The sequence below is a fragment of the Hippopotamus amphibius genome, chromosome 14 (assembly GCF_030028045.1).
Source record: "Hippopotamus amphibius kiboko isolate mHipAmp2 chromosome 14, mHipAmp2.hap2, whole genome shotgun sequence".
NCBI lineage: Eukaryota > Metazoa > Chordata > Mammalia > Artiodactyla > Hippopotamidae > Hippopotamus > Hippopotamus amphibius.
In genome coordinates, this window is record NC_080199.1 from 47334459 (window position 1) to 47357941 (window position 23483).

General features: G+C 36.2%; 1 protein-coding gene across 1 annotated transcript in view; it reads right to left on the minus strand.

Moving 5' to 3' along the window:
* Positions 1–23483, minus strand: part of LOC130835573 (thiamin pyrophosphokinase 1-like) — a 65004-nt gene that overhangs the window by 5402 nt on the left and 36119 nt on the right. Inside the window, exon 2 of the mRNA XM_057707200.1 lies at positions 16034–16235. Within this exon, the coding sequence (XP_057563183.1) occupies positions 16034–16235 (202 nt within the window). The remainder of the gene's footprint in view (positions 1–16033; positions 16236–23483) is intronic.

Genomic DNA, 23483 nt, shown 5'->3' on the forward strand with positions numbered 1-23483 from the left:
TTAGCCCCATGATCTTTGTATTTAATAAAGATTTTAGAATTGATTTTTTTGCTCATCCTCAGGAAAATAGTATGAATTTCAAATTAATCCCCACATTTTAAAAATTCCAGATGGAAGGGATATAGCATGAATAAATGCTTCTCTTTTAAAGATAATTTTGGTAGCAGAGACTATGATGGTTTGAAATAAATACCAACAGATTGTCACACTGAAGAAAAGTTAACTTTGTCACACTCAAATTCCCCCAGTAATGTATTCTACTTTCTCATGGCCCTTACAGTCAAGAAGAAGGACCTAATAGTGTTCAAGTCTAGAAAGCCATATGTTAATGAGATATTTCCCATTCAGTTAAGGAAAGGACAAAAGGGTTAAACACAAGTGGGAGGGTTTGGATAAAAATTCTATTGGCATCTAGCGGGTAGAGGTCAGGGATGTTGCTAAATATCTACAGTGCACAGAGCAGCAACAAAGAATCATCTGATCTAAAATGTCAATATAGTTCCAAAGTTGAGAAACCCTGCTTAGCTTTTTAGTGTCCTTTGTAAAATGTGGAGTCCTGGTAAAAGCACAAAATTTCAGATGTGGTCTGACCAATCTGAATACAGAGCAAACTTTATATGCCTTAATCCATACTCACACCTCAATCAACTAGCCTAAAATAGAATACACGATTTTTTAAGAGCCAGGCACAAGACTGACTCATAAGAAAACTATAGTCAGCTAAATCTACTATGTTGATCAATTTTTCCTCTGTAAATTTTATTTTGTTGTTTTTAACCTGTAGTTCAGGCCTATTGAGAATTTTGTAGTCTAAATTTAGCTTTCTGGTCTAAACTTGATTATGCCTGTCCTTTACATTTTTATCAAAATGAGGGCAAAAATACCAAGACTAAACCACATATCTTTAAGCTGCAAATGTACCTTGAGAGCTTGAAACAGGTCAATTAAACAGATTTTCAGGAGTAGACTTACAATAAGTTATTAGTAATCTGCTATATGCCAACAACATTATTACTACCTAAATCTAGAGTTTTGGCTCACTCCGGTAGAGCCAGCACTTTACTGGAGTGAGCCAAAACTCTAAATCCCAAAACAATGCCATGGGAGTAAACATGATTAGACCCAGTTACCAGCCAAGGACACTGGGGGTTTGTGAGAGTGAGGAACTTGCCCAAAGGCACACAGGGAATAAATGGGCAGGAGAGATTTTTACACTCCTCCCTCCCCCGCCATGTCTTTCAAACCTATGAATGATCTTCCTGTCACACTATTTAAAAAACAACATCAACTAGCTGCTATTACTGAGTATGCAAAACAAGTCCTTGCCTATGTAGCTAATCCTGAAAACAATTCTGTGAGGTAGACATTATTACAATCATATTACGCATGTGGAGGCACCTGATTAGCTGAGCTGTAATTTGCCCATAGGCACATGACTACTAAGAATCAAACCCAAGATTTACGTCATCCACGTGGCCCTAACGCTGCCACCTCACCCTTCACTAGAAGCCATAAACTCCCCCATCTTCACAGTCAGCTAGATCTCATTTGCCTTTTGTACACAGGAGTGTCCTGGACTATCTTTGTCAAAGTCTTTCCTAAAATAGCATTATATCTTTCTTCTGCTTATTGAGATTCTTATCACACACCTTCACCTATCTGGGAAGAATGTATATTTCAGGGTAGGCAATTAGAGAAAATATCCAGAGAAAACTATAGAAACAGTCTAGTTCCTCAGTAATCATTAAAAAATGGCAGTAGAGTCTACTAATTTCCATATGTTGCTCAACTGTGGTGAGTTGGTACCTGTTTCTAGGGGAAAAAAGGTAAAATATTTTCTGCTTTTAATTGTTCCACACTTATAGCAATCCATTGAGAAAAGGTAGGATTTCTTTTATATCTAATTAAAATATGCCTTAAAAATACAGAGAGGAGTTTAAAACTGAAGTTCAAAAGACATATAAGGCAAATATTGCAAAATATTTTATATACTTTTTTATTTTAATGTAGGCAATGGAAACATGATGTTAGTCTTCTTTCTATCTTTAATAAGGTTGAAATTTTTCATAATAAAAATTAAAACAAAATATAAACTTTATGCATTGGAAATACATGTTCTTCCTCTAGAAGTAATTTTTCTTTAAAATATTTTCATTTTTTATTATTGCAGTTCAGTGTAATTTACTCTAAAATAGTTTTCTCAGATGTAATTCTTAAAAATCATTAGACCTCAACCTTTAAAAGATAATCAGAATCCCAATTAAACCCTCATCACAGTCAAAGCATAAAATCTGTCATTTTTACTTTCAACCTTACTAACGATGCTACCTTTGAGTAAAGTATTAAATTCATATTTGATTTATTATCAAATGCAGGGTGCTTCAATTTCATTTTAGATCCCTCACATTTAAACCACATTTAACAGAGCTGAAAGCTATTGCTGAGTTTGACAAGTGTTGGCATAACAAGTAAATGAGACAACTGCCATTTTTACATGTATGAATTATTGGCAGTATTACGAGCCAGTCCTGCCCTGAAATGATAGTTAATTATTGAGCTAACTGTAAGTAAAGTAAATGACTCTTGCAGTGAGTTCAAAGGAGAGGTATTTAAAAAAAAAAAAAAAAACTCTTACTTTTCAGTCTTTCTTAAACCTTTCTAAATCTTATATTTTCTTGAAAAAGGAAGTGCTACCAAAAAATATTGAAAGAATCTGACACCTTCATTATTATTTCATCACTGTTGGCTTGTCCAGATGGCAGCAAGGTGTCTATAGTTGATTCCCTGTCTCACACATGTGAGACAGAATAAATTTTCACAGCTTCTTGAAATGTGCACTAGCAGAAAAATAACTATTAACAACCACACGCTACATGAACTTGATTGCTTCCCAATACTGAAGAACAAATGGAGTCTCACTCCAGCAGTGTGCTAAAACTACTGTGTCAGCATTAGGGAGCTATGATTCCATTCTTAATACTGAAGAAGTGATTTGAAAAAATACTTTATGCACATAATAACTATCATTTCTTGAGATCTCACTATGCTAAGTTCTTTATGTACAGTAATTCTTATAATCCTCATCACTATTTGTGATGAGGATTATCAACTTGACTGGACCACAGGGTGCCCAGATATTTGGTCACACATAATTGTAGATATTTCTGTGTCAGTGTGTCTGGATACTAGCGTTTAAATTGGTAGACTGGATAAAGAAGATTGCTCTCCCCAATGTGGGTGGGCCCCATCTAATCAGTTGAAGTCCTAAATAGAACAAAAAGACTGACTTTTCCCCAAATAAGAGAGAATTACTTTTGCCTGACTATCATCAAATTGGGACATTAACTTTTTCCTGACTTCAAATAAAAACTGAAACATTGGCTCTTCCTAGGTTTTGAACCTGTCAGCCTTTGGACTGGAACTACACTGTTGACTCTTCTGGATCTCCACCTTGCTGACTGCTGATCTAGAGAACTGTCAGCCTCCATATTCACATGAGCTAATTCCCTAGAATAAATATTCATATGCATTAAATTCATATTATATATGAATCCTAACCATATATGCATTCTATTGGTTCTGTTTCTCTGGTGAACATTTACAAATATACCATCTTATGAAGTCGTACATTTATCTCCACTTTTCAGTTGTGAAAACTTAGGTTTGGAGAGTATATATTACTTTTCTAAGGTTTCTTCTCCTGTTAGGCTTTAAGCTCCTTAAGGAAAAGTATTTTTGCCTGTTTTATTCCCTGATGTCTCTTAAGTGCCTAGGCTGGTGTGTCACATAGCTCAATCTGTTAACTAAGTGAATGAATTCAGTTGGAAAGTGCCTTGAAATCAGGTCTGGCTGCTACCCAGATCTGCTCTTTTAACCTCTGTGGTGAGCCATCACTTAAACTTTCTTTATATTTTCAAAAGGCAATGTTTGAAAGAATAGTCCTTAAAAGAACATTACTAGTTGTTTGAGCTCAGTTGTAAAGCTATTAATTCCTGACAGATGAAGGAATCAGGATTCAGAAAGACCCCCCCCCCAAAAAAAAAATGGAACAATGTGCTTGTAAAATGAAATTTTATTAGAAAAAATATAAAATCACTCTCTTTATTCCAAACATCAACTAAATATATGGCTCTCAAAGGCATAATGTAGCAAGAGTGTAAATTATAGTGTCCCAGTAGGATTAATTGACAAGGAGCTGGATATAAATCAACACTGAGTAGTGGGTGCCAAAGGAGTTAATGCAATTCTTGGCTGCAATAATAAAATATTTTGTCCAGATCAAGGGAAATAATAATTCCAGTCTATTATGCCTCTATATCAAGCCACATTGAAGCTACACACTTCAAGAAGAGAGATAAACTGGAGTACATTCAAAAGAGAATCGCCAAGAAGGTGAAGAGAATCAAAGCCAGATTGTACAAAGATTAGCTGAAGGAGAAGATACTTGCCAGAAAAGAAAATTCTGCCAACATCTTAGATGCCTTCAAAATTTGAAAAGCTGTTGTGTCTAAGATATTACACTTTATTTTCACACTGTCCCCAAGAGATAGAATTTGACCTAACAAATACAAAGTTAATGCTAAAGTAGACTGTCTCAGTTTTCCAAAAGTGAAACAGACAACCTCATAAAAGTAGTTAAGTTCTCAACCTCTGGTGTTGTTCAAAACTGACAAAACTATAATTTCGATTTAGTTGGCAGCTAAGCTTCAGACAGATTGTTGGAATAGAAAACCATTATAGTTCTTTCCAGACATAAATGCCATGGTTCTCAAAAAGGATATGAAAAGCAAAGAATCAACATGATCAGGATGATTGAAATGGAAAAAATATTTGCAAATCAAATATCTCATAAGGAGTTAATACACAAAATGCATAAAAAACTCATGTAATTCCATGGCAAAAATAATAATCCAAATAAAAAATGAGCAAATGACCTCAAGAGACATTTTTCCAAAGAAGATATTAAAAAGTCCAATAGCCAACAGATACATGAAGAGATGTGCAACATCACTACTCATCAGGGAAATGCAAATCAAAGCCATAATGAGATATCACCTCACACCTGTTAGAATGCCTATTATCAAAAAGACAGGCAATAACAAGTGCTAATGAGAATGTGGGAAAAAAGGGAACATTTGAATACTGTTGGTGGAAATGTAAATTGGTATAACCAACAGAAAAAAACAGTATGGAGAGTACTCAAAAAGTTAAAAACAGAACCGCAATATGACCCAGCAATTCCACTTCTGGATATAATTCCAAAGGAAACAAAATCACTGTCAAGGAGAGGTATCTGTACCCCATATATTCACTGCAGTATTATTTAAAATAGCTAAAACATGGAAACAACCTAAATGGACATTAATGTATGGAAGGATAATGAAAATATGGGGAGTTAAAAAGATGGTAGCAAAGTAGAGGGGCATGGCATGCATCCCTCTCCACAGATGCATTGGGAATGCACCAAAAGACACAATAATTCCCACAGAGAACAAACTGAACACCAGCAGATGACCTTGGACACCAGAAAGGACTGCAAGGATCCCAACATAACCGGTAGGGAGGCATCTATGATGGCTCAAAGAGGGTGAAGCTGCGGAGCTGTGGCAGATGGGAGGGAGTGAGAAACACACAGAGGGTCCACACCATGGCTCAGCATTACTGGACTGAGATGTCGATTCACAGCTGAACAGGGGATCTGGGAGCGGAAGCATGGGAATGAGAGAACTGGTTCAGGGTGAGAAACATTGTTGCCAGTAGGGAGATGGACCGAGAGGACAGGAGGGAAGAGGTCTGCAGCAAGGAGTGCCTGCCCCTGATTGCTGGGGGGCCATGATGGCAGCTGGATGCTCCTGGCTTATGGGTGGGGTAAGGAGCCATGGGCATAGCCTCTCTCTCTCTCTTTTGATGCCTGCAATGGGCAGAGGAAGGACCCCTGTGGGCCAAGCTAAGGCACTCAGGGATAACAAAGGCCCTCAGGCCCTTGGGTAGGGCTGGCTTAGAGCAATGGCAGCCAAAACAAAAAAGCCTGGAGAAAGGCCCAACTCTAAGACATTCTGTTTACACCTGAGACACTGGCGTCCCTCTGCAACAGGCACCTCCAAGCCCAACTGAAACTCCATGACCCAGACAGTGCACCACTGCTCACTCACTCCCAGGGGAAGGAGCCACTCTTGTACCCTCTCCCTCCCCACACACCAGCACTTACAGACTAACAATAAAGGAAGCTCTGCTGGTCACAGAATAATACAAAAAACCCAAGGCAGGTAGAAGGACACTTACAGCTGAGACTCCAAGGAAATGGAAATATTAGTATTAATTCTATGGAACTGGTCCATTCTGCGGTCAGTTCTAGTTTTTCTTGCTTTTGTTCTTTTCTTTATTAATTATAATCTTAGTCCTAAGGGATCTACAAGTTTTATAACATATTTTTTATTCTATTTTTTATTCATTTTTAGCCTTTCTACATACTTCTATTTCTAGCTGAGTTTTTTGTAGTGTGGACTATATATCTCTCCTACCCTCTTTTCATCTCTATCGTTTATGCATTTCTATTTCTTTCCTTTTACTTTCATATTTCCAGTCACACTACTCTCTTCTGTTGCCCTGTCTTCTATCTTTTTTTAGTTTATTTTATTTTAACATACTTATAAGCAAAACTATCGATCTGCTCAGTTTCCTTGCTTTATTTTCCAGATGACACACTGCCTTGGTATTTATTATTAGGTTTTTATCTTTGTCTTAGTTCTTAGTATAATTATCTAATTTCATTCTGAGAATCTCCAGTCTGTCTTGCGATACTCTAGCTATCTTTTGTATTTGATCCTAGCTTTCAATAACTCCCTGGATTTGTGTTTGTGTGTGTGTGGTGTTATTTGTTTGTTTGTTTGTTTTTGCTTTTGTTTCTGTTTTATTCTGTTTTGGTTTTGAATTTCTGCTGGTTTCTTCTTTGAGTGTCTGATAGCATACTGGGGTTCTTCTGTCAGGTTTTTCTAGTGCCTTATGTTCTATTGAATACAGTAATTGTGTGTCTTATACATGTATGTGTTTCCTAGACTTAGTATTTGTTTCACTCAACATTCTGCCATTGGTGTGGGGCTTGGACAGTCTTCTTTAAACCCCTCTATTGCCAGGACAAGCAACCCTGAAGTTTGGACTACAATGAGAAAACAAAGAAACACCATGCAGGCAAAGGAGCAGGAAAAAAAACTACAAGACCAAATAAATGAAGAGGAAATAGGAAAATTGCCTAAAAAAGAATTCAGAGTAATGATAGTAAAAATGATACAAAATCTAGATAGCAAAATACAGAAAATACAAGAAACAGTTAATAAAGACCTAGAAGAACTAAAGAACAAACAAACAGAAATGCACAACAAAATAACTGAAATTAAAAATACTCTAGATGGTATAAACAGCAGAATAACTGAGGCAGAAGAACGAATAAGTGAGTTGGAAGATGGAATGGGGGAAATAACTGCCACAGAGCAGGAAAGAGAAAAAAGAATAAAAAGAATAGAGGACAGTCTCAGAGACCCCAGGGATAACATTAAGTGCACCAACATTTGAATCATAGGCATCCCAGAAGAAGAAGAAAAAAAGAAAGGGTCTGAGAAAATATTTGAAAAGGTTATAGTGGAAAACTTCTCCAACATGGGAAAGGAAATAATTAACCAAGTCCAAGAAGCACAGAGACTCCCATACAGAATAAACCCAAGGAGAAATACACCAAGGCACATGTTAATCAAACTAATGACAATTAAACACAAAGAAAAAATATTAAAAGCAGCAAGAGAAAAGCGACAAATAACATATAAGCGGAAACCATAAGGATAACAGCTGATCTTTCTGCAGAATCTCTGCAGGTCAGAAGGGAATGACAGGATATACTGAAAGTCCTGAGAGAGAAAAATCTACAGCCAAGAATACTCTACCCAGCAAGTCTCTCATTCAGATTTGATGGAGAAATCAAAAGCTTTCCAGACAAGCAAAAGTTAAGAGAATTCAGCACCACCAAACCAGCCTTACCACAAGTGATTAAGGTCCTTTCCTAAGTAGGAAACACAAGAGAAGGAAAAGACCTACAAAAACAAACACAAAACAATTAAGAAAATGGTAATAGGAACAAACATGTCAATAATCATCTTAAATGTAAATGGATGAAATGCTCCAACCAAAAGACACAGACTGGCTGAGTGGATACAAAAGTAAGACCCTTCTATATGCTGCCTACAAGAAACCCACTTCAGACCAATGGACATATATAGGCTGAAAGTAAAGGGATGGAAAAATATTCCATGCAAATGGAAGTCAAAAGAAAGCTGGAGTAGGATACACATATCAGACATATTAGACTTTAAAGTAAAGATGATTGCAAGAGACAAGGAAGGTCACTACATAACGATCAAGGGATTCAACCAAGAAGAACATATCACAATGGTAAATATCTATGCACCCAATAGAGGAGCACCTCAATACATAAGACAAATGCTAACAGCTATAAAAGGGGACATCGACAGTAACACAATAATAGTGGGACACTTGAACACCCCACTTGCATCAATGGACAGATCATCCAAACACAAAATAAATAAGAACACACAAGCATTAAATGACACATTAGACCATCTCGACTTAAATGATATTTACAGGACATTCCATCCAAAAATGACAGAATACTCTTTCTTCTCAAGTGCACAAGGAACATTTTCCAGGATAGATCACATTTTGGGTCACAAATCAAGCCTCAGTAAATTCAAGAAAATTGAAATCATATCAAGCATCTTCTCAGACCACAATGCCAGGACAGTAGATATCAAATACAGGAAAAACACTGCAAAAAATACAAACACATAGAGGCTAAACAATACACTATTAAACGACCAAGAAATCAAAGAGGAAATCAAAACATATTTAGAAACAAATGACAATGAAAACACAACAACCCAAAACCTATGGGATGCAGCAAAAGCAGTTCTAAGAGGGAAGTTTATAGCAATACAGTCCTACCTTAAGAAACAAAAATATCGAATAAACAACCTAAACTTACACCTCAAACAATCAGAGAAAGAAGAACAAAGAAACCCCAAAGTGAGCAGAAGGAAATAAATCATAAAGATCAGAGCAGAAATAAAAGAAAAAGAAAAGAAGGAAGCAATAGCAAAAATTAGTGAAACTAAAAGCTGGTTCTTCGAGAAGATAAACAAAATTGATAAACCATTAGCCAGACTCATCAAGAAAAAAAGGGAGAACATGCAAATCAACAGAATTAGAAATGAAAAAGGAGAAGTAACAATGGACACCACAGAAATACAAAAGATCATGAGAGACTACTACAAGCAACTATATGCCAATAAATTGGACAACCTGGAAGAAATGGATACATTCTTAGAAAAATACAATCTTCCAAGACTGAACCAGGAAGAAATAGAAACTATGAACAGACCAATCACATGTATGGAAATTGAGGCTGTGATTAGAAATCTCCCAACAAACAAAAACCCAGGGCCAGATGGATTCACAGGTGAATTCTATCAAACATTTCGAGAAGAGCTAACACCTATCTTTCTCAAACTCTTCCAAAATATAGCAGAAGGAGGAACACTCCCAAACTCATTCTATGAGGCTACCATCACCCTGATACCAAAACCAGGCAAAGATGTCACAAAAAAAGAAAAGTACAGACCAATATCACTGATGAATATAGATGCAAAAATCCTCAACAAAATACTAGCTAACAGAATCCAACAGCACTTTAAAAAAAGCATACACCATGATCAAGTGGGGTTTCTTCCTGGGATGCAAGGATTCTTCAGTATATGCAAATAAATCAATGTGATACATCATATCAACAAACTGAAGGATAAAATCCATATGACAACCTCAATAGATGCAGGGAAAGCTTTTGACAAAGCTCAACATCCATTTATGATAAAAGCTCTCCAGAAAATGTGCATAGAAGGAAATTACCTCAACATAATAAAAGCCATATATGAAAAACCAACAGCCAACATCGTTCTAAATGGTGAAAAACTGAAAGCATTCCCTCTAAGTACAGGAGCAAGACAAGGGTGCCCACTCTCACCACTATTATTCAACATGGTTTTGGAAGTTTTAGCCACAGAAATCAGAGAAGAAAATGAAATAAAAGAAATCCAGATTGGGAAAGAAGAAGTAAAATTGTCACTCCTTGCAGATGACATGATATTATACATAGAAAACCCTAAAGATTCTACCAGAAAACTGCTAGCACTAATCAATTAATTTAGTAAAGCAGCAGGATACAAAATTAATGCACAGAAATCTCTTGCATTACTACACAGTAACAACAGAAAAGCAGAAAGAGAAATTACAGAAACTCTCCCAACTACTACTGCAACAAAAAGAATAAAATACCTAGGAATAAACCTGCCTAAGGAGGCAAAAGAGCTGTATGAAGAAAACTATAAGACACTGATGAAAGAGGTCAAAGAAAATACAAACAGATGGAGGGACATATCATGTTCTTCGATTGGAGGAATCAACATTGTGAAAATGACTATACTACCCAAAACAATTTATAGATTCAATGCAATCCCTATCAAATTACCAATGGCATTTTTCACAGAACTAGAACAAGAAATCTTACGATTTGTATGGAAATGCAAAAGACCCCGAATAGCCAAAGCAATCTTGAGGAGGAAAGACGGAGTTGGTGGAATTAGGCTTCCTCACTTCAAACTATACTACAAGTCCACAGTGATCAAGACAGTATGGTACAGGCACAAAAATAGAAAGGAAGATCAATGGGCCAGAATAGAGAACTCAGAGGGAAGCCCAAGCACATATGGGTGCTTTATCTTTGACACAGGAGGCAATAATATACAATGGAAAAAAGACAGCCTCTTCAATAAGTGGTGCTGGGAAAATTGGACAGCAATATGCAAAAGAATGAAATTAGAACATTCTCTAAAACTATACAGAAAGCTTAACTCAAAACGGATTAAAGATGCCACAGAGCAACTAAGCCCGTGAGCCACAGCTATTGAGCCTATGCTCTAGAGCCCGTGAGCCACAACTACTCAGCCCATGTGCCACAACTATTGAAGCCCATATGCCTAGGGCCCATACTCCACAACAAGAGAAGCCACTACAATAAGGAGCCTGCTCACCACAATGAAGAGTAGCCCCCGCTCTCAGCAACTAGAGAAAGCCTGTGTGCAGCAACGAAGACCCAACACAGCCAATAAATAAAAATAAATAAATAAATAAATAAACTTATTTTAAAAAATGAATTAAAGACCTAAATGTAAACCAGATACTATAAAATTCTTATAGAGGAAAACATAGACAGAACACTATTTGACATAAATCACAGCAACATTATTTTAAGATCTGTCTCCTACAGTAGCAGAATTAAAAACAAAAGTAAATAAATGGGACATAATTATATCTAAAATCTTTTTCATAGCAAAGGAAATCATAAACAAAACAAAAAGACAACCTACAGAATTGGAAAAAAATATTTGCAAAAGATGTGAACAACAAGCAATCAATCTCCAAAATATACAAACAGCTCACAGAGCTCAATATCAAAAAAAAAAACCCAATTAAAAAATAAGCAGAAGAGCTAAATAGACATTTCTCCAAAGAAGGCTTACAGATGCCCAAGATGCACATAAAAAGATGCTTAACATCACTAATTATTACAGAAATGAAAATCAAAGCTACAAAGAGGGCTGGAGGAGGCCAATATGGAGAACAGTATGGAGGTTCCTTAGGAAACTAAAACGAGCTACCATATAATCCTACAATCCCACTCCTGAGTATATATCTGGTGGAAACCATAATTCAAAAAGGTACATGGACCCCATTGTTCATAGCAGCACTATTTGCAATAGCTAAAACATGGAAGCAACCTAAATGCCAACTGACAGAGGAATATATAAAGATGTGATACACATATATGCAATAGAATATTACTTAGTCATAAAAAATAATGAAATAATGCCATTTGCCATACTGCTGGACTTAGACATTGTCGTACCAAGTGAAGTAAGCCAGACAAGGACAAATGCCGTTTGATATTGCTTATATGTGGAATCTAGAATCTACAAAAGAATTTATTTACAAAACAGAAATAGACTCATAGATATATAAAGCAAACTCATGGTTACCAAAGGTGAAAGGGTAGGGAGGGATAAATTAGGAATTTGGGATTAAAATATGTACACTAATATATATAAAATTGATAACCAACAAGGACCTACTGTATAGCACAGGGAACTCTACTCAATATCTTATATTAACCTATAGTGGAAGAGAATGCTAAAAAAAAGAATATATATATATATATATGTGTAACTGAATCACTTTGCTGTACATCTGAAATTAACACAGCATTGTAAATTAACTATATTTCAATAAAATTTAATAAAAAAATAGACCAAAATAGTAGAAAGAGAGAACAGATTGGTGGTTGCCAGAGGCATGGGGTTGAGGGTGAGGGAAATGGGTAGAGGTGGTCAAAGGGTACAAACTTTCAGTTACAAGGTGAATAAGTTTTGAGGATATAACATGTACCATGGTAAAAATTGCTCACAATACTACATTTCATATTTGAAATTTACTTAGAGAGTATGTTTTAAAAATTCTTACCACAAAAAAAAAATCATAAATACTTGAGTTGATATGTGTTAGCTAACTTTATTGTAATTATTTTGCAACATATAGATCTATAAAATCATTACATTGTACATCTTAAACTTATACAGTGTTTTAAGTCAATTTTATCTTAAGTAGGAAGAAAAAAAAGATAATAATGCCTCATCATAAGATTAAATAAAGTTGTAAGGAGAGAAGTGGTTCAAGATGGTGGCACAGGAAGATCCTGAACTCACCTCCTCACATGGACACAACAAACCTACAACTACATATGGAACAATTCCCACTGAAAGGAACCTGAGAACTAGCTAAAAGCTACTCCATAAAAAAGATTAGAAGGGACACATTGAGACGAGATAGGCAGAGATACAGTCTTACCAAACCCCGCCCCCCCGACACAGCAACCAACCAGTGGGAAGGATCTCACAAATATAGAGCATCTTCCTGAGGAGGGAGGGGTTTATGCTCCACATAAGGCATCCCAACCCTTGAGACCTACACTGGAAAGATGAGCCCCCTAACCATCTGACTCTGAAAACCAATGGTGCCTACATCCAAAGAACTCTGTTCTTTACAGGGAATAAAGATCTGACTCTTGAAGGGCTCTTTCACAGAGTTACTCACCCTGGAACCCAGTTCAGAAGCACCAGTTTAAAAAGAGCCAAGATCATGTGTAAAGAAGACTCAATAGCTAAAATGTCTGTCAGAGGGGAAGAAGCCTATATAGGACTGTCTCCAGAGACAGAGGTATTGGCAGGTGACATTTTTACATTCTCCTTGCTATCTTGCTAGAACTACTGCTGGTGGGCACCGTTTTTACATTTCACTCTAACCTGCTAGTGCAGGCAGGTGAGTGCCCCACTCCCTGCACTACTCCCAGGGTCCTGCCAAGGGTAACAGGCAAGTACTTCACCCCCCACCAAGCTGCTTGTGGGGCTGCTCTAGAGGTTGTAGGCATGTGCAGCCCACACAGGAGATGCCCCTTGAGCATCAGGCTGTGGTGGAAAGGGGAAATTGCATTTCTGGGCCTCATAGGTCTGAAACAGTTGGAGAGAGGCAACTGTTTGAGAGGCAACCAAAAACTAGACAAAGCTAAATAATAAGGTTCATCTCCTACACAAGGCCACTCCTTTAAGAATGGGAGAGATAGCTATCTTGCCTAATGCATAGAAACAAACACAGAGAATCAATAAAATAGGGAAATAGATGAATATGTTCCAAATGAAAGAACAAGCTAAAATCCCAGAAAAAAACCTAAACAAAATGAAGGTAATTTACCTGATAGAGAGTTAATGTTATGGCCACAAAGATACTCATTGAAATCCAAAGAAGAATGAATAAACACAGAGAATACTTCAACAAAGAGAGATAAATATAAGCAAATATCTAACATAAGTCACAGAGCTGAAGAATACCTTAACAAAACTGAAAAAATACACTGGAGGGGAACAACAGCAGATTGCATGAAGCAAAGAAAGAATCAGTGATGTGGAATACAGGGCAGTGGAGCTCACCCAAATAGAGCAGCAAAAAGAAAAAAAGAGTTTAAAACAGTGAAGCTAGCTTAAGGGGCTTATGGGACAACATCAGATGGAATAGCATTTGCATTATAGGGGTCCCAGAAGGAGAAAAGAGAAAGGGGCAGAAAACTTATTTGAAGAAATAATGGCTAAAAACTTCCCTAACATAGAAAAAGAAACAGACATTCAGGTCCAGGAAGCCCAGAGAATTCCAAATAAGATGAACCTAAAGAGACACTCAAGACACATTACAATTAACATATCAAAAAATAGAGAAAATCTTTAAAGCAGTAAAAGAAAAACAACTTGTTACATACAGTTGAACTCCAATAATATTGTAAGCAAATTTCTGAACAGAAACTTTGCAGGCCAGAAAGGAGTGGCATAATATATGCAAAATGCTGAAAGAAAAAATTTCCAACCAAGAATACTCTACCTAGCAGGCTTATCATTCAGAATTGAAGGAGAGAAAGAATTTTCAAAACAAGCAAAAACTAAAGTAGTTCATTACCATTAAACCAGCCCTACAAGAAATGTTAAAGTTTTTTAAGCTGAAAAGAAATGGAACTAATTGATAACAACAACAACAAAAAAAAAAACACGAAAGTAAAAACCTTACTGAGAAAGGTACATATACAAAAAAAGTAGTGGATTAATCACTTATAAAGCTAGTTATAAAAGTTAAAAGGCAAAAATAGTAAAAAAAAAAAAAAAAAAAAAAAAAAAAAAAAAAAAACTATAACTACAAGAATTAGTTAAGGGATACACAAAATAAAAAGATGTAAAATGTGACATCAAAACCATAAAATACAGGGAATGGGGAGTAAAAATGCAAAGTTTTAGAATGTGTTCACACTTAACTTGCTATTAACTCTGTTTTGAGTTGTATATGTGAACCTCATGGTAACTACAAAGCAAAAACCTATAATAGATACAAAAAGAACAATGAGAAAGAAATCTAAGCATAGCACTACGGAAAACTATGAAATCGCAAGGGAGGAAAACAAAAGAAGAAGGGAACAGAGAGGAATTACATAACAGAAAACAATGAACAAAATGGCAATAAGACAAACTCTTACACAACCAAGGCTACAAGAAAGATCTACACAGAACTGAGTGGGAAGGGAAGAGAAGCTATAAGGTTAGGACTTGCACTCCTGGGATGGGACACAAAAGAGCAGGAGGATTACATGGGCTCTTATATCTTCCCTGGGGAGTTAATCATTTGAATCATGGGTTCCCTAGCCCTGGGGTCCAACACCAGGACATCAACTCCCCGTAGCTTATTTGAACTGCGATTGACAAAGGAACTGTAAGATACCTAGACTCTGCTCATGAAGAGTCCATATGCTTCCTTACTCCTGGGAACAAGCAAGAGGAAGCAGATTGAAACTGTTCAGGTCTCTGGCTGGTTTGCTGCAACTGCCTTGGCACACACCCCAGCCTGAGCCAAATGCTCACTCCAGCCCCTCTTGCTCCACAGTGAAGCTCCACACTAGGGCAAGGGCTGCTGAAGCTGAGGGGAGTGCACAGTTGTGAAGGAAAGAGCCAGCTCAGGCCTGGAACAGCATCCGAATAGAGCAAGGGTGGCCACTGCTGGTGCCTATGAGGGTAACAGATCAGGAGCGATCTGGGATTCTGACTGATGCCAGGAACCTGATCTGTGCTGAGTGCTCTCTCTGGCCCCTCTTGTTCCAGAACTGCTCCCCTCTAGGATGAGGGTGACAGTGCTGGGAGTGGGGCAGAGCACACACTTGGAGGAAATGGAGATAGCTCAAATCCAACCCTTAGGCTTTCTGCTCTAGCAACTTGGGACCCACACCTATCCCTAATAGAATGCTGTTGGCCATAGAGGAGAAGCCTCAGCTCACACTTGGGTCTGGCTTTAGCTCCTCCAACTGCAGCTATAATTCCTACCAAGGTGATAGCCGCCAGTGCAATATGGGGGAAGATGTGACTTGTACTCACATCAGATCCAGATCTCTCATTGAAGCCACTGGACACAAACAGACTGTATAGGGACATTCCCACACAAGAATACCCTTTCAAGATTGCAATAGGTAATTGTTTCACCTAATTCCATAGAGACAGAAAAAGTTAAGCAAAATGAGAAGGTAGAAGAATTTATTTCAAATAAAAGAGAAAAAGCCTGAAAAACAACTAGTAAAATAGAAATAAATAATGGACCAGATAAAGAGTTCAAAGCATTGGTATTGAAAATATAAACTTAATCAGGAAAAAGAATAGGTGAACACTGAGAATTTTAACAGGGAACTATAAAATGTAAAAAGTAACCAGTCAGAACTGAAATATATGGTAACTGAAATGAAAAACACACTAGAAGGAGTGAACAGCATACTAGGTGACAGAGAAGAATGCATAAGCAATCCAGAAAATGGAATGATGGAAAACACACAATCAGAACATCAATAAGATAAATTTTAAAATGTAAAATAGTTTAAGGAACCTCTGCAACAACATCAAGTGTACCAAGTCCACATTATAGGGGTACCAGAGGAGAAGAGAGAGAAAGAGATTGAAAATGTATTCAATGAAATTATGGCTGAAAACTTCCTGAACCTCAAGAAGGAAACAGATATCCAGGTACAGGAAACATAAAGGGTCTCAAACAAGATGAACTCAAACAGACCAACATCAAGACATATCATAATTAAAATAGCAAAAATTAAAGATAAAGACAGAATTCCAAAGGCAGCATAAAAAGGGAACCCCAATAAGGCAATCAGCTGATTTTTCAGCAGAAACTTTGCAGGCCAGAAGGGAGTGGCATGATATATTTAAAGTACTGAAAGGGAAAAACCTGAAACCTAGCATAAACTACCCAACAAGATTATCATTTAGAATTAAAGGAGAATTGGGATTGCCATATATACATTACTAATAAGAAAAAAAATACCAAATTGTACACTCTGAATATATTCAGTTTATTGTATGTCAACTGTAAATCAACAAAAGTTCTTAAAAAAAAAAAGAAAGAAAAAAAGAAACAAAGGCCTAAATGTAAAAAAAAAATTAAAGGAGAATTGAGATTGCCACATATACATAACTAATAAGAAAAAAACTCAAATTGTACACTTTATATGCAGTTTATTGTGTGTCAATTGTATCTCAATAAAAGTTTTTAAAGAAAAAAAAGAATTAAAGTAGAGATCAAGAGCCTCTCTGACAATCAAAAACTGTGTTCATTCATACTCAACTGACCTTATAAGAAATGTTAAAGTGTCTTCTGTTAGTGAAAAAGAAAGGGCCACAACAAGAAACAAGAATAGATAGGAAAGGAAAAATCCCACTAGTAAAGGCAAATATATAGTGAAGGCTGTGGATCAACCACTTAAATAAGCTAGTACAAAGATTGAAAGACAAAAAAATTTGTAAAATTAACTATAACTACAATAAACAGTGAAGGGAAAAACATGGAGAGAAAGAAATATAAACGTAACACTAAAGCAAATCATTAAATAACAAGGGAAGAAACTAAAAGAAGAAAAGAACACAGATGAACTACAAAAACAACCAGAAAACAAGCAATAAAATGGCAATTAGTACATACCTATCAATAATCACTTTATTTTTTTATTAATTTATTTATTTTTTAAAATTTATTTTATTGGTTGTGTTGGGTCTTTGTTGCTGCACACGGGCTTTCTCTAGTTGCAGCGAGTGGGGGCTACTCTTCCTTGTGGTGCACAGGCTTCTCATTGCAGTGGCCTTTCTTGTTGCAGAGCACAGGCTCTAGGCACATGGGCTTCAGTAGTTGCGGCACATGGGCTCAATAGTTGTGGCTCATGGGCTCTAGAGCGCAGGCTCAGTAGTTGTGGCACACGGGCTTAGTTGCTCTGCGGCATGTGGGATCTTCCTGGGACAGGGCTCGAACCCACGTCCCCTGCATTGGCAGGTGGATTCTTACCCACTGCGCCACCTAGGAAGTCCCTCAATGATCACTTTAAATGTTAATGGACTAAATGCTCCAATCAAAAGACATAGGGTGGCTGATTGGATTACAAAACAACAAGACCCATCTATATGTCACTTACAAGAGACTCACTTCAGAGCTAAAGACACACATAGGCTGAAAGTGAGAGGATGGAAAAAGATATCTCATGTAAATGGGAATGACAAGAAACCTTGAGTAGCAATACTCATATCAGAAAAAGTAGACTTTAAAACAAAGTTTGTAACAAAAGACAAAGAAAGACATTCTATAATGATAGAAGGATCAATATAAGAAAAGAATATTACACTCATTAACACATATGCATCCAATACAGGAGCAAATAATAGCAGACATAAAGGGGAAAACTGACACAACACAATAATAGTAGGGGATTTTAACACACCATTTACATCAATGGGCAGATCATCTAGACAGAAAATCAGTAAGAAACTAGTAGTCTTAAATGGCATATTAGATCACTTGGACTTGATATATATATATATAGGGCATACCATCCAAAAACAGAAGAATACACATTTTTTTCAAGTGCACATAGAACATTCTACAGGATAGATTGCATGCTAGGCCACAAACATGTTTCAATAAATTTAAGAAGATGAAAATCATATCAAGCATATTTTCTGACCACAACTAAGAAAACAATCCCGTTTACAATTGCATCAAAAAAAATTTTTTTCTAGGAATGAATTTAACCAAGGAGTTGAATGACCTGTATAAGCCATTGATGAAAGAGCTTGAGGAAAACACAAATGAATGGGAAAATATTTTATACTCATGGATGGAAGAATTAGTACTGAAAAAAATGTCAGTATTATGCAAAGTAATCTACAGATTCAATGCAATCCTTATCAAAATTCCAGTGATGCTTTTCACAAAAATGGAACAAACAATCCTAAAATATGTATGGAACTACAAAAGATCACAAATAGCCAAAGCAATCTTAAGAAAGAAGAGCAAAGCTGGAGGCATCATGCTCCCAGTTTTCAAGCTATATTACAAAGCTATAATAATCAAAATAGTATGGTGTTGGCATAGAAACAGACACATGGATTAATGGAACAGTATAGATATCCCAGAAATAAACCTAACACATATATGGCCAATTAATTTATGACAAAGGAGACAAGAATATACAATGAAGAAAGGACAGTTTCTTCAATAAATGATGTTGGAAAAACCAGACAGCCACAAGCAAAAGATTGAAACTATACCACTATCTTACACTATATATAAAATAAACTCAAAATTGATTAAAGACTTGAATTTAAGGGCAGAAACCATAAAACTCCTAAAAGAAAACAAGCAGGAAACTCCTTGACATCACACTTAGTGATATTTTTTTGAATCTGACCCCAAAGGCAATGGCACCAAAGGTAAAAATAAACAAATAGGACATCAAACTAAAAAGTTTCCACACAGTGAAAGAATCCATCAACAAAATATAAAGGCAACCTATTTAATGAGAGAAGATATTTGCAAATCATATATGTGATAAGGGGCTAATATCCAAACTATATAAAAAGGATTCATACAACTCAATGACAACAACAAAAACAATCAATATGATTTTAAAATGGTCAGAAGATCTGAATACACATTTTTTCAGAGAAGATATACAGATGGCCAACAGGCACATGAAAAGATACTTAACATCACTAATCATCAAGGAAATGTAAATCAAAAGCACAATGAGATATTACCTCCCACATGTTAGAATGGCTATCATCAATAAGACAGCAAATAACAGTGTTAGCAAGGATGTAGAGAAAAGGGAAGACTAGTTCACGGTTGGTGGGAATGTAAATTGGTACAGTCACTATGGAAAACATTATGAAGTTTCCTAAAAAACTAAAAATAGAACTACCATATGACCCAGGAATTCCACGTCTAGGTACGTATCTGAAGAAATCAAAAATGCTAACTTGAAAAGTTACATGCACACCAATGTTCATACCAGCATTATTTAAAATAGGCAAGATACAAAATCAATCTAAGTGTCCAGCAACAGATGAATGGATAAAAGGGATGTGGCATATATATATGAATATCACTAGCCAACAAAAAGAATGAAATCTTGCCATTTGGGACAGCATGGATGGATCTTGAGGATATTATGCTGAGTGAAATAAGTCAGAAAGAGAAAGACAAGTACTGTAAGATTATAGTCATATATGGAATTTTAAAAATAAAACAAATGAACAAAAATAAAATAAAATTTTTAGATACAGAGAACAGATTGATGGTTGTCAGATAGGAGGGGGTAGGATCAAGAGGTATAAACTAACAGTTTTAAAATAAATAAGTCATGAGGATGTAACATACAGCATGGTCACTATAGTCCATAATATTGTATTACAAATTTGAAAGTTTCTCTCACCACAAGAAAAAAATGCTATAATGTTTTATGGTAGCAGATGATAAGTAGACTTATTATGTCACCATTTTGTAATGTATACAAATTTGAATCATTATTGTATACTTAAAATTAATGGAATGTTGTATGTTAACTGTAATTCAATAAAATAAAACTTTAATTTTGATTTTGATTTATTTATTTTTTTGGCTGTGTTGGGTCTTCGTTGCTGCAACTGGGCTTTCTCTAGTTGCAGCGAGCAGGGGCTACTCTTCATTGTGGTGTACCGGCTTCTCATTTCTGTGGCTTCTCTTGTCGTGGAGCACAGGCCCTAGAGCCTGTGGGCTTCAATAGTTGCAGCACATGGGCTCAGTAGTTGTGGGTGACAGGCTCTAGGTGTACAGGCTCAATAGTTGTGGCACACGAGCTTAGTTGCTCTGTGGCATGTGGGATCTTCCTGGACCAGGGATCGAACCCACGTCCCCTGCATTGGCAGGCAGATTCCTAACCACTGCACCACCAGGGAAGTCCCAAGGAAACTTTAAAACAAAAATTTTTTTAAATTTTTTTAAAAATCTGTTGTTTGCTTTCCAGTGCCAGTACTGTGCATGGAGCTTCCATTTACAATATTTTATTGAATCTTAACTTCATAATGAAATAATTATTTCCGTTTTTAGAGCAGAGAAAACTGTAGTTCAAGAAAGTTAAGGAATTCACTCATTGTCACAAACAGTGAATAGAAGAATATAGATTCTTAAGATTGCAAAGTTCTTCCCTCCAAAAGGGAAAACTTCTGGATTGACTACACTTTTCAGTTGTTCTTATCAAATCATTAGCAATCCTTTCTAAAGAGTTCTGCTGGTGCTAATGTCTAAGCCAGCACTCGGGGAAGAAGATAGGCTTCAGTTATGCTTGAGTATGTGAGGGTCCCCTGTTTTAGATAGTCTACTCTACTCCATTTAGGACTCTCCATATTTTGATCCATATTATGCCTATTAAAAAATAAAGGAACAAAATAACAATATTATCTGTATATGGCAGTCCTTTAAAATTTTATTACATCTAAGTTTGCATAAAATATAAGAGATTCTATATAATCTATTTCTGATAGTAATACCAGGGGAAGTTCATAAAAAGCATCATTCCCAAGAATTCCAAAGAATTAAGATTCTGATTCTAAACAATCCTCCCTTCCTTAATAACTCTGTTGATTTAATAAGGTACTATATTTAGCTATTCTAAATTTTTTTAATATACTGAATTTTCAGCCTATATAACCTATGTTCAGAACCATCCAGTGGCTTCCCACCTCACTTGGAATAAAAGAAAAAGTTCTTGAAATGGACAACATGGTGTTATACAACCACCTTCTTTGCCTCTCTGACCTTATCTTCCTCTACTCTCTGCCTTCTCACTCAGCTCCAGCCACACTGGCCTCTGCTGCTTGTCTCTGCTAGTAGTAAAATAGCTCTTACCTCTCAGCGCTTCCTGTTCAACAGCACAGGATGTTCATCCCCCAGAGAGCTGAATGGTGAGATTCCTCACCTCCTTTAGGTCTTAAATCAAATGTCATCTTCTCAATAAAGCCTTTTTGGACTACCCTATATAAAACCCTAGCTGAAGCTCCCTATCACCCTCACCTGCTTTATATTTTCCCCAGAAATTACCGTAATTTATATTCTATATATATTATTTATTTTGGCTATCATATGTTTCCAATCCACTAGCATATTAATTCTATGAAGGAAAGGGGCACTTTTATTCACTGCTACACCCAGAGCTTAGAATGAATCCTTGTTGACTGAATGAATGAATAAATGAATGAGGTAACAGTAGTATTTATACTGTAATTATTCTCTAAATAAAACTAATGTAGCTCTATTACATAAAGATGGTATAATGCATTATATGTATTTACTGACTCTGTATAGACATCTCTCCTAGCATTATGTAAAGGCCTCTTTAAAAATGTTTTGAGAACAGTGAAATAGCTATTAAAATGTAGCGATTACTCTGAAATTTAAGAGAAACAATACAATTTGTGTATTTTCTGCAAGCATAAACAACATGATTACAGAGAATTATAGCAGCCTTCTTTCTGATAAAAGCATCACTAAAAGATAGACATATTAATTAGGTAACATATATTTAAGCCTTAAGTTCATAGTCTTTCCAAAGATTGTAAAAGAAGTCTTCTTACTTCCTCACTCACAAAATGTGCCCTCAGAAATATTTTCACCAGCATCAACAACTGCATTTACAAATCCCTCTATGTAGAACCCTGTGCCACATAGTAGGCATGTAGAAGAAGCAAGTGAACAAGAAAGCCCTGCCTTGGAAGGGCTTCTGATTATAGTTGGACAGGAAAAGAGAGGAGGAATTGATATTTATCTGCTGCCTCCTTGGAATCAGCAGAAATACTGCCAACACTCTTACAGATGAGTGATACACAAGAGGATCTGAAAGATTTTAGTTGAAAAAGCTCCTTGAATAATTGAGAAGGGATTGCAACTGGATGAAACACAACCATATTAGTTATAACTTGTTCTCAGTTGTTAGCTATTTCCTCTAGTGTCTCTGAAGGATTAATAAGGTTATCAAGACAGAGTGTCATAACCAGTAAGTGTTTTAACCCTCACTGCGACCTGCCTAGCAGCAGCTGTGAAACTTTAATAGTATCTAAATTGTTTGGTGCTAGAACATGTCACTGATTTACATCTGAGTACCCTATTTGATCATTTTATTCCCCATGACTAAAGAACTGGACAATATTTTTTATTGGTGTCACTGCAGTGGTAATATTTGATGCTGCAGTATTCTGAAGGTTTATTTTGCATAATTTTCAGCTCTCTACTTTTAAATCTCTCACTTATTCATACTTTTAGATCTTCATCTGAAATTCTCACCTTCTCAGGTTTATTTCCTAGTCAATTCAGTTATAGAAAGCAAATACCTAAAACACCATGCAATAAAGCCAAGACAGACATGTTGT